General features: G+C 45.4%; 1 protein-coding gene across 6 annotated transcripts in view; it reads right to left on the bottom strand.

Annotated features, from left to right (window-relative positions):
* Positions 1-557: 557 nt before the first annotated feature.
* PDE4C (phosphodiesterase 4C) overlaps positions 558-12984 on the bottom strand; it is an 837713-nt gene continuing 825286 nt past the window's right edge. For all 6 annotated transcript variants that reach the window (XM_069216588.1, XM_069216587.1, XM_069216589.1 and 3 more), the window contains 7 exons: positions 10609-10707; positions 8333-8497; positions 7546-7645; positions 5974-6128; positions 4801-4923; positions 3140-3322; positions 558-1321 (listed from right to left, as the gene is read on the bottom strand). In XM_069216588.1, the coding sequence (XP_069072689.1) occupies positions 698-1321; positions 3140-3322; positions 4801-4923; positions 5974-6128; positions 7546-7645; positions 8333-8497; positions 10609-10707 (1449 nt within the window). In that variant the 3' untranslated portion in view covers positions 558-697. The remainder of the gene's footprint in view (positions 1322-3139; positions 3323-4800; positions 4924-5973; positions 6129-7545; positions 7646-8332; positions 8498-10608; positions 10708-12984) is intronic.

The raw sequence follows: 12984 nt of genomic DNA on the forward strand, positions 1-12984 counted from the left end.
CACACACACACACGAAGGACTTGAGCGGATGATAGGATGGTTAGAGTCAGAGGTGAACAGTCTTGGTTACAAGTCCGAGTACCCTGGTATATGATGGGTACAACCAGGTATTGGACACTGCCCAGCTAGGGATCTCCTGACTACAGATTTTATGCCTTTGGGAGGCTTGGTTAGAAAGCGGGACCTAAGGTGCAAATAAAGGTGCAAACCCAGCACAGCACTGGCCAGGGATGGCTTCTAAAGGGTACAACATGTCCTGCGGATGTCGCAAGCTGGATTACCGTATAAAACTATATTCCGGCATTTTGGAATAAACATTCACTACTCCGTTGATACGGTTGCTTGTTCTGCGCTATAGAAATAATTTAAATAAAATAAATAATATATACACATTTTTCCTGTGATGCTCTATTTTGATTAATTTCAGGGATTTTGTTTAATCCCAAATGAAAGAAATATTTGCAGAAACTCTTTTGAAATAACCAACAAAAAAAAACCTCTAATTAAAATAAGAAGACCCATGTTAAACTTCAAAACACATTTCTTCATGACAGTGGTGGTTTTAAATAGATACACTCCTTCTCTTTTTCTTTATTTGTGTTTTCTTTTTTTTTTTTATATAAAAGATTCTAAAGCAATCAGCCAAGTGCGTGGTTAAAAGTGACAAAGTCGTTGTGAGGTTTTGTTTCAACTGATGTTACGTTCCGAGTGGAAGAAATGTGACGTTGCCCTCTTGGTCGAGGCTGAGTGCCTTCTCCCCTGAGCTCTCCTTTCGGGGGAGGTCTGTCTGTACCCGGGAGGTACTTGTGTCCGTTTGCGATAGCGTCCTCTCAACAGATTTTCTGTTGTTACAGTTTAAAGCTTGTTTTTTCTTCACCATCGATAGCTTTAGGGGGCTACCCTGCCCCTCTGCCACATAGTCCGGTAACGATTTCTGAGACACGCTTCGACACACCCCAGTGGGCGAGAGTTGGTCAACTCCTTCGTCGCTGCCGGGGATCTCAGTCGATTCCGAGTCATCCGTGGCCAGTGTCTTGAAGTCGCTCCCACTAGTGTCCTCTTCCAGTGGGCTCTCGGTCTCCTCGTGCTCAGTGTCGGTCTCGCCTTCCTCTTCCAGCGTGAGCTCAAACTGGAACTTGTCCCCACCGGAGGTCCTCTCTGGATCCCGCTCCTCAGGGGGTGGCGATGGGCTCTGTTGGATCATGTTCTGGTACCATTCGCGATTATCTTCCAAGGTGTCCAAAATGTCCTGGGCATCGGGGTGCACCAGATCCGCCCACGTCTCCCACAGAGGGTGTACGATGTAGTCGATGAACCCCACCTGACAAAAAAATACACAGAAGGGTGATGGTTACATACAAGGTGATACGGAGGCCAGAGTGGGTGAACTGTCTACAGCTAAATATCTGATGTGGGAGCATGAGACATCAAAGAACACATCTACTCATCCACACACAGCTTGGGTGGGTCCTACACCTTCTCACAGCAGCATTCTCCTTCATCATAACCCTCTTGAGGACAACATACTCATGTCCATCCCTACAATGCGGATGAGAGATGTTGGAGAAGTTCTGAATCCTGGTGCAGAGACATGCACAAGTACGTGGTCGCCGTGCATCATGATTCACATCTTACACCTGAAAGTCATCTAATGCGGTAACTGCACAGACCTGCAGTATCTCACTATGCACGGTCGTATCTTTTCTTTGTGCGATCTATTTCAGAATAAGCCGGGAATCCGTTTATAATCTGCATGCAGTTTCAGCAATTGCTTCTTGATCCACTCATTGGTGGATTTATGGACACTCACGCAGGTGGTCTGAGAATCCCTCCGTAGGAAGCCACGTCAGTACATGAATACTGAAGTGAAGCCTCCATGGGTAAGCATGCGTTTACTATCCTTTGTTCCTGTTCCACAGAATTAATAGTTGTAGATGTTGAATCAAGAATAGTAACTCTACGCTTAACTACACCGACATAACTTCATGATTTTGTGGTAGTCAAAATTCTGGATGCAATATTTTGGCGGGACGATATTTAAAACTCAATACTGTAGTCAAACACCAGGTGGCATGAACACTGCCACTTACCGGGCCATCTCTGATCAACTCATCTTTTGAAAATGTGCTCCTAGCACACGCACAAACTCCTATTATTCCAAGCGTAAGTCTTACACCATTGTGATAGTTATCTGCGTATAGCTTTACCTGGTTCTATAGGTTGATAATATGTTCCTTTGAGAAGCTCCATCAGCTCTTTGACTGCTCTATCTTCAACCTTACTCTTTATTGCATGACTTTTTGTTGGATATCTGGACACATGAATTGTTTTTTTCTCCGCACAGGAAGGCTTGCAAACTTTGTCTAGGTACAATCTATGTCAACTCATTGCTTTACGGTACCTATGATGGATGTTAAATTTGAAAGGTTGTCTAGCTACAGAGGTCTACTCATTTGAAGTCTACATCCCAGATTCGTATCAATAGACTACGCGCCCTGTTTGCAAAAGATAACATGTTTACATGCTTCTTTATGTGCAAGAAAGTCAGAAGATCTTCTTGGAATCAGGTAAATAGTCTTTTGTTAAGGGGCGAGATGTAGCAGCAGTCTGTACATGTTAAAATGTAATGGCAATGCATGATTACACCCACATATTGTGTAATTTTCCACTCTGCAATTCAGAAAGTATTCCAGAACTCCTAGGAATGTGTGTGAGTTGCAGATTCTTAGGCGTATCTCGGTGTAATTTAAAGTGCATTTCCAAAGGGAAACTTCTTGCAAAAGTTTCTGAATGCCCACAAACTTGTGAGTTTGGTGGCATCCACTTACTCTGGCAGGTGACCCCTGAGTAGAGATTTACCAGCTAGCGCAATACTACATGGAAGTAAATTGATTTTAGAGAGTAAATTCTTGCTTTTTAAGCTGAAAACATGAATTTACACTCGTAAATCATGCCGTTTGCACATTTGAGTTGAAGTTGAGTGCACACCACCCTTGTGAACTGAGCCCAAGGTGGACAGAAGTGCTGTCATCGAGCGGTCATGGTGCTGCGTGACGTACCAGGCGCACTGCCTACCACCAAGGGTTCTGCGCTCTAGTTGTCTATTCCATTCACACAGAGGACAGTTCCCTTGACATACCTGTGACTTTTCCACCGAAGCGTTGTGCTTGTCACACATAGGGCTGATCTCCATGCCCTTCTCCCGCTCACAGTCTCCCTGGTGAAAGAACTCTACCATGATGCGGTCCGTCCACTGTCGGTATAACTCTAAGGGCTTCGTGGGGTTGCTGAGATCTGCGCAGTGCACCATATTCTGCAACACCTGGAGTGAAATAGGAGACCTGAGTCAGAGATATAGAGAAAAGTGTACTTGGCAACAATAGATCAAAACATTAGAAGGTTTCGTTTGGGTGTGTGAAGTGGCCACTGTGCTTCCAAGCTATTATATCGGGGTTCGTAACACAAAACTGCGGAAAGTGTAATCATTTAGCTTCACAACAAAGCTAAGATTGATATCCTGCCAGAGCACGGTCGGTCTCTTGGACATTTATGACCATATGATCACTCATCAGTAATCCCTCCCCACACCTCTGAAAAGTTAGGATTTAATCCTGAGTGTTTAGAGGTTGAGGGTAGCAAGCTAAAGGAGAGACGACAATTTAACACACCTTTACCTACTAAACTGTGAGTATTGACAGTAATGTCAAGGTTTTTTCATAGATTTGCACCAGTTTTCTAGCTTTGTGTCCAAATCTTCTGCTCGTGACTGGCTTTTAGTCATATGGACGACATAACAAAGTTAAAAATTATCATTCAAAGTGGATGGTAAACTGCTGCCTGATTGGAACTATGGGTGAAGCTGGGAAACTTTTGACGAATGCCCCCAAACTATTCCTGCCCCCCACGGCACTGTCAGTAGAAGCAAACATGGTCAGCTGGTCTGCCTCGTTGTTCAAACCTGGTCTAATTTTTATTTGGGTTGGAAAATTAAATTCCCAAATAGTTTTTTCTTCTTTTTTTCCTCAAAGTAGAAACCCCATGGCCTTGATAGCCTCTGGAGTTCTCTCCCAGCTTGCAATCACCACTTTTTTTTCCCTGGTCCATTCTACCTTTTTATCCCTCGTAGTCACAGGCAGGAAAATAAAAAGATGAGAAAATAGTCAGAAGGCTGACCGTAATTAGGGTGACCCCCTTCGGGTCCATGTCAACTGTGGTTAGGTACCAAAGAGGGTCTTATCAATCAGTGGCGCCTCTGCCGGCTGTCGCTCGAAACGCAGTACGTCCGTGGACTCTGACAAGGTAGGTTACCGACACCTGCGTGGATGGGGCTTCCACCAATGTTTGGCAGATGACCTCTTACACGAGCCCCATACCACCATATCATAGACGTGATCATATATATCACAGATATTATGGCTCCTTGGACACAAGTGGGCGTGAACCTGGATGCAGAAATGGGACGGTGGCAGACAGTTCATTACCAAGAACCAATGGTTAAGAAGACTGAAACCCCCCACTGACCAATGAGAGGGAGGAAGGACTATTGTTTTGATGTAGAGCAGAAGAAAGGGTTACGTCGTGGTGGCGAGGATGGTTGAAGAGGTGAGGATTCCTCTGTGGAGCTCTCCTTCAACACTGGGTGTCACCACCGCCCCTGTTCAGGCTCCGTTGCTGTGACGGTAAAGTTCACCCCTGCCTACTGGTCTTTCGAGTGAAAATCTCTGATTATCCTTCCCCAGTTCATGCTCAAGAGTTTAACAGCAGATTTTAAACACATACTGCGCGTCTCCCATTACACACCTGTATCCGATCTGAATAATTATCCAGCAGCAGGACTCCTAAACTTGTGACTTTCTTGGTTTCAACCATGGTCTTCAGATCTGCCAGAAGGTTCATATGTTTGGACATGTCTGTTGCCAGCACCTACGTGGGGAGGAAGACAGGAGGATTAGTACTAACACCAAGGATCTGAGAATTGGGGTACATACGTAATGACAGAAAGGGCCTCCGCTCTCCTGACCAATCAAGAAAAAGCCACCATCATCTTCTGCATCTTAAAAACAGATACATGGTAAGGTCGCTAACCCTCCGGACAGAGAATTCTCCACAGACTGCTAGATTACATGGATTTCTCAGCTTAATTTATGCAGCTGTCCTGTTGTATGATCCAATACTCAGTAGCATGTTGAGTCCTGGAAAGACTTTTTATCTGAACTTTCAGAAGAAATATGACTTTCCCTAGATATCATGATAATTGATCTAATTCAATCAAGCAAGCATAAGACGTATTGCATTAAACCACATCAAATTAGCAACAAAGCCTATATACTTTGGGTACTTAATAACCTAGGACCTTGTTTTAGTCTAGCAGGATTCCTGACCGTTTGTTCTGCACACACTGATGCAGAAAACCTCATAAAGAGACAGTATAAAAGGCAAATGTGGGGGGTAAATTAAACAATATATGTTGCCTTTTGTAGTTAGAAAGTAACAAATGAAATGCTTGGTTGGATATGAGTCATTAGTACTACATTTTAAATTGTAGATAGTTTTTTTAAAGTACTGAGATTCCCTAGACTGGGAAATACCTTAATCCAAAGCTGTGAAGAACCAAAAATCATACCCAGAAAAGGTGGAGCTGGATTCTGCACGACCTACAGCATTTAAATGCCATCCAAGGGTGGCTGTAAATCACAGCTATTGCACCCTGTCTTCTGCACAATGCAACAATCTGCACATTTTGCATCAATTTACATGTGAGAGGCAGGGCTGCCACAATTGAATAGACCTGGAAGATGAATGACGAGCCCTGGATACCTAAGTCCCATGATGTGGTGCTAACATGTAGACATTACTGTAACAGAAGGTGTAAAAAAATTAACCAGTGGTCTTGGTGTTAAATGGGCACCCCCTAAAGGGAGGATCATTTTAAAATCCGTCAATAACAGACTTTCCCAAATGACCGAACCTTACCATGTCAATGACCATCTTTCTTAGAGACTGACGCTGCTTCTTACTCAGGTTCTGGAAGATGTCGCAGTTCTCTTCCTGCAAAAGCTTAAAGCCGACAGCCAGGTGGTGATTTTCCAAGACGGAGGCGTCATTGTACATAAGTGCTAACTCAGAGTCTAAGATGGAAGCAGAGAGTGGACTTGTGACTTTTAGAAACATGAGATGCATTAAAAATACCTGACCATCATTGCTTTAACCAGTAAAGAAACCTGAAGATAATTTGCACTGTAATATTTTATGGAACTTTGTCGTAACAGAGTGGATAGAAGACAATGTTGACCAGAGTTACAAAGTTACAAAATACTTTTCTTTGCAACTTTGTAATTTTCTTTTAAAATCATTCACTTATAGCAGGAGTATCTCAACAAAACATACTCCTTTTCTGCACACAATTTCTCCTTTAAGTAAAGTTGGGAAACTGTCAACTTATCAAACAAGGAATATGAAAATTGGAAACATGCTACACTGGTATCAGAAGTCATGAACGAAGATGGGCTGAATTCATGTATTTGAGTTTGGTAAATAGCACATAGTCGACGTACAATTGCCTCAACTGAGACATTTCCAGAGATGTATTGATTGAAATGTTGATCTTTGTGTAATAATGTTTATGATTTTGAGTCTACGCTGTTTGAAAATAACACTTTGGTTCTTCAAACTGGTTTTCATCTTCCCTTTCCATAGCTTCCAGGCACTGGTAGTGTAAGGTCAATTCCCTTTAGAAACAGATTTCTACTGCAACTATTCTGCAAAGCCACCTTCTGTGGGTTTGATGTCTATTTCCCCATGCAATGACTCACTGAGGAGATGGCTCAGTGAGGTTCCTCTTGAAGGGAATGACCTACTGAGCTCTGAACTAGCTGAGTCAGACCTTTGGCAACAAAGGCAGAATACTAAAAACATGTGACTAGGGAAACCATGATGAGGTGACTAAAATAAACATCTTGACAAGAAAGGATTCTACAGGAGTGATGAACAGATCTCAAACTTCAAGGTCAGGTGTAAAAAATTCAAATCATTCATCCATTCATCTGACCACATACACATTCATCTGTTCATGTCTTCAGTAATCGCTCTCCCCAACACACGGTCAATGTGCTGCTGGTTGACCGTGTGTGGGGGAGACACTGAAAAAAGATGCCAATCGCAGCACCAATATCCGAACTGCTTAAGGTAGGGATAGCTATATGATGTGTTTTTTTTCTTAATTCCAGCAGAAACACAAGAAATGCTGCAACTTGAATTAACACATTATTCCACACATAAAACAATACAACAGACCCATAGAAAAAAACATTTCGAGGATTATCTACCACAATGTAGTCACAGTTAAAATCAGTTTCTAAAGGAAGTTGCCCTCACCTTACCACGTGGAGGTGACACACTTGGCCTCAGCAGAGGGCGTTACCTATTTCTGCCACAAGGTGGTGGCATTCAAACTGTTTTTACCTAGTTGTTTGTCCAGATCGCAGATCAACAGAAGAAAATATATTGCTGGAATGATTATGAAGTGAGGAGAGGATTCCTACTTACTTGTGTTGATCAGAAATTGATTAGACACCCCTGGATGATCAACATCATGGATTGCGCTGGCAAAAATTGCAGCCAGAATTTCTAGATCAGTAAAAACAGCCTAGGATAAAGTAAAAAAAAAAAAAAAACTTGTGAAACTGGAAAGTAGAAACCCCTTTTGGGTTGCATGAGTCTAAATGTTTGCTTTATTAAGGATATGTGTATTTCTAAAGCAGAAATGCAACATTAAAAACTCTATATAACTTGTAAAAGGAATTACATTTGTAACCAGCTTGGAAACAGAAGAGCAAATTTAAGGTTTTACATTTTGGGTCACGTCTACCCTTTAATGTTACAAGTTGGAGAAACAGCTCTCTTTCAGTCTTCAGAATACAAATGAAAAGAAGAGGCTTCTGCCAACACTCGGACTCCCATTACGGGTAAATAGTGGGGCCAGATTTATAAAGGGTTTGTGGTGCACTTTTATCACCAAAGGTGGCACAAGGCAATGCAAAGGCTTAAGTCAGATTTACTATGTCAGGCAGAGGAGCCACCTTGCGTAGTTTTGCATGGCTTAGTAAGTCTGGAGTAACGCAAGGCAGCGCATAGCTTTTAAAAAGTACAGAGAATACCACCTGTGGCTGTAGCCCAGTGTTTATAAATGCATCCCAAAAACTGGAAGTCTGTTTCGCTTTCGACTGACTTTAGAAAATGAAGAAGCCTGGGCTTCCCTCATGGAGCCCAGGAGGTGGGGAGACGATACCCTAAAAAGCAGCGGGCCACTGGTGGGCTTTTGGCTGATGCTCACCTCCAGAGCTGGTGTAGAGAGCAGCACGTGCGTCGACTGGACCACATCAGCCGCGTGGATGTTATTGTGGTAGGCCACGTCGGCGCGGTAGTGGTCCTCTAGTGTCATCATGTAGGTGATGAACGTGTCGACTGGGATCCGGAAGGTCTTCAGTAGGTCTCGCTCCTGTAAAAGCAGATTAACCAACAGCTTGTTATTCGTAAAGTGCAGCTTTCACAGTGGACAGTGTGCAGATGGCCGAAGAAGGAGGCCCCCGCTCGGATCCGAGACGCAGTGAGCAGGGCCAACGGGAGCATGCGCAGAGCCACCGGGAGCATGCACAGAGCCACCGGGAGCATGCGCAGAGCCAACGGGAGCATGCGCAGAGCCACCGGGAGCATGCGCAGAGCCACCGGGAGCATGCGCAGAGCCAACGGGAGCATGCGCAGAGCAGAGCCACCGGGAGCATGCGCAGAGCCACCGGGAGCATGCGCAGAGCCAACGGGAGCATGCGCAGAGCCAACGGGAGCATGCGCAGAGCCAACGGGAGCATGCGCAGAGCCAACGGGAGCATGTGCAGAGGAGAGCCACCGGGAGCATGCGCAGAGCCACCGGGAGCATGCGCAGAGCCAACGGGAGCATGCGCAGAGGAGTTTCTTCATCAGAAGCTAAGAAGTAACAAGGTGTAGTTTTTCACACAATAATGAAGTTTTGAACTATCTCTAACTTTATAGCCTTTATGACGTGGCTCGATTGCAGTAAAGTATTTGCAGTCATACCCTGAGAAGTTCTGTAATAATTTCCTAGTTCCTTGTGCCGTGTTCCTTAAAGTTCCAAGCGCTCCCAGCTCCTTCCTGCTCACGGTCTAAGCCTCAAGAATCACTGCCTTACCCCAGGTGAAGATCACCACGCTCATCCCAGCTATTTCTCCAGACTACGGTGACCAGATGTACACAAACTTGTAGGTATTGTTTGTTGTAATGCGGCTGTCGCGCTGGTCCCCGCCTCCAATCACTGCTAATGCTACCGTTCTATAGCTGGGAAGTTATGTGCCCCTTCTCTGTAACACCGATCTGTGTCATTTCTACGGGAAACGCTGCTGAGCACAAATACACAGAAAAATACAAAGTTTGGCATCTGTGAATAGGAACATTCAGTGGTGTAACAAAGGCCCCCGTAGCCCCCCTCAGCACAGCACCTGGCCTGAGTGAGTCCAGAGGGGGTGGGGGCTAGCACGGTCATTGCAGGGGGGGGGGCCTCCAGTTTGGTTACGCCACTGGGAACATTTCAACATGGTCATCGATATGGGTTGTGAAATAAGCGGAAAGTGCATTAACTAAAAAAAATTGGGAAATTAACGGTACTCCTGGAAATGTATAACTACATTAGCTTTTCAAGAGAACTTTTGAGGTTTTTTTTTTTTATGAATCCCAAAAAACTCAAAAACCTACTGCAAATGAACATGGAAATTTAGAGGAGTAGATTTCCCATGATTTGCGACCAGAGCTGAATTTTGCAAACCAATCTATGCACTAAATAAGACGGTTCGTAAAACTGCAAGTCGGAGGGGTCGTAACATGACCTGCCTAATTAATACTCCTTAGATAAGTTGCACATTGCGCTGCATTCTGATTGGATACCATCACTGGGATGGTGGCTTGCTAGAGTCAGCAAAGCATCACGCCTGCGATTGCATTTAAATAAAGAAACTATATATATATTTTTTAAGCAGCCTAATTTCCATAAAAGAAACAGGGCTGCTTTAAAAAAACAGAATTTAAAAAAAAAGTTTATTTCGAGAGTTGGCAATGAGTCCCTCCAACACTGCCTACTCCCCCAGAAACATTTTCCACAATTCACAATGCCAGAGCGCTCCAAAGGGCAACACCTCACCTTTGTGAATCAGTTAGCACCCTGCCTGGGGGTCAGTAACTTTTCAGTGGCTTGCGACGTGAATTATGGTTGTAAACTGTTTGAGATTTGGAAATGACTCCTAAAAACTCCCATTACAAATAGTGTTTTAATGTCCATTTTTAAAACCATTTAGTGTCTCGAAAAATCTTTTCTGAATCGCTAACTTGGTTTAGTACATTAGAAAAGGGTTTTATCGTTCGGAAACCCTGATTTACTGCTTTGGAAAGTTTGCAAACATACACCTGGTTCCATAGTCCCATGTCTGGTGTTAGGACAAACACCCCGAGTTCTGACTTCTTCGCTGGTTGCCCAATCAGCACACACTTGTGACTTATCACACACGGCACGGTGTTAACACCCCCCACAGGCCCTCAGCCCCTTACCTGGAATATGGTGTACATGATGACCGTCAGAGGCCGGTTTCCGGAAAACTCTGCTACTTTGAACATATCCAAGCCCCATTTGTTGGAATCTTCAATTTCCTACACATGGAAGAAACAGACGGATTACATCTACATGTGACACAAGGAGGATGTTTCCTGCAGAACCGTCAATATTACAATCACTGTTCGGATCTGGAGGTAAATCAGTCTCTTCCCAAACTTTAGGGGAAAGACCAGAAGTTTTAAACTGGTCTGCCGAGGTCACGTGGCAAGCGACCTCCAGCGATTTCAGGAGAAGCCCCTAACACCTGGGCCTACATTTACTGAACTTTGATGCAAGGCAGCGAGGGGAGTTGGTGCTCTGCGTTAAACGGAGAGAGCGGCAGTTCACCACATCTATCGCGATATGATGCATTTCTGCTCTCTCGTAGCACTGGCCCACTTCCGGGTGCCTAGAGCCATGACACATGGATGCCTGCTTCAAGGCACCTTCCGGAACAAAGCCTACCCTTTCAGGCTCATGTATCTTTGTAAGTGTGCTGCGGAGCGCCTTGCAAGGCTTTTGAGAGGGACCCGAAACGCATTGGGTCCACATCCCTCAAATAAGTTGCGCTTCGGTGACCAAGGCTCACAGGGTCGAGCCAAAATGCCCCGGTCAGTACCCCTCAAATTAACTGCACTTTCTGAATAAGCAACACCTGTGTCCGGGTGCTTTTCTGGTCTTGCGGGGCGGAGTGAATGAAAAGTATGTATGTGTGTATGTATTTATGTATGTATGTGTGAATGAATGAATGTAGGAATGTATAATGTATGAATGAATGTATATATGAATGTAAGTATGTATGTATGAATGAATGTATGAATGAATGTAGGAATGTATAATGTATGAATGAATGTATATATGAATGTAAGTATGAATGTATGTATGTATGAATGAATGAATGTATGTATGTATGAATGAATGCCCTGGCTGACTCCTGCAATCTAGTATGCCAGGTGCCAGCAGAGAGGTCCCTGGTCACAGCTGGCCTCTAGCTGCCCTTCAGCCAGTGCAGGGTGAGGCTTGGGCATCCTTGTGACGGGAAGAGCCGGCCTAGTGGACAACAACGCATCATCACCAGGTGAGAAAACGGACTGGGTTAATGTTGAGAAGAAACTGATTTGCAGACAGAGGCTGGAGAGAAAAGACTTCGGCTCTCACACGAGACTGCATACCAACCCCCCTCACATGAGACCGCAAGTAATCACTTCCTCCGGCCCCTGCTGAGGACTTCCGACAGCCTGCTCTCCACCTCTCACACACGACTACAGAGCAGGTCCCCCTCTCGCCTTCACACAAGTCAGCCCACCAGAGACCGCGAGACAAGCCCTCAGCAGTATCGCCACCAGTTCACAGCAGTCTGCAACAAGCATAAACCTGGACTGCCCAACTTTCACACCAGGATGCTCAACAGTTTTACATTAGAGCCCACCAGCACACTCACCAGGCTACAGAAAATTAAATGATCATGCCAAACCTCCCCCAAGCCTCCTGCCAGGGTGTCCGTCAGCTCTGATACAAGTCTGCCCCCCGGTTTTCCTCCAGACTGCCCAACAGCTCTCACAGCAGGATGCCCACCAGGGTTGCACCAGCGGGAAACAAGCAGCGCACTGTCCATCAGGTATCCCACCAGACGGCCCTTGGTCAGTCTCAGACTACCCACCAGGACTCCTCTTAGTCTGGACTGCCACCAGGTCTCACATCAGAGTGCCCACTCCTTCTCACAGCAGCCTGCATGCCAGCTCTCACAGCAGCCTGCCCTCCGGGTCTCACAGCAGCCTGCATGCCAGCTCCCACAGCAGCCTGGCCTCCGGGTCTCACAGCAGACTACCCAGACGTTCTCATAGCAGACTGCCCTCCAGGTATCACAGCAGACTACCCATAAGCTCTCATAGCAGACTGTCCTCCAGGTCTCACAGCAGACTACCCATAAGCTCTCATAGCAGACTGCCCTCCAGGTCTCACAGCAGACTACCCATAAGCTCTCATAGCAGACTGCCCTCCGGGTCTCACAGCAGACTACCCATAAGCTCTCATAGCAGACTGCCCTCCAGGTCTCACAGCAGACTACCCATAAGCTCTCATAGCAGACTGCCCTCCAGGTCTCATAGCAGACTACCCTCCAGGTCTCACAGCAGACTACCCATAAGCTCTCATAGCAGACTGCCCTCCAGGTCTCACAGCAGACTACCCATAAGCTCTCATAGCAGACTGCCCTCCAGGTCTCACAGCAGACTACCCAGAAGCTCTCATAGCAGACTGCCCTCCAGGTCTCACAGCAGACTACCCAGAAGCTCTCATAGCAGACTGCCCTCCAGGTCTCACAGCAGACTACC

The sequence above is a fragment of the Pleurodeles waltl genome, chromosome 12, assembly GCF_031143425.1.
Source record: "Pleurodeles waltl isolate 20211129_DDA chromosome 12, aPleWal1.hap1.20221129, whole genome shotgun sequence".
Classification (NCBI taxonomy): Eukaryota; Metazoa; Chordata; class Amphibia; order Caudata; family Salamandridae; genus Pleurodeles; species Pleurodeles waltl.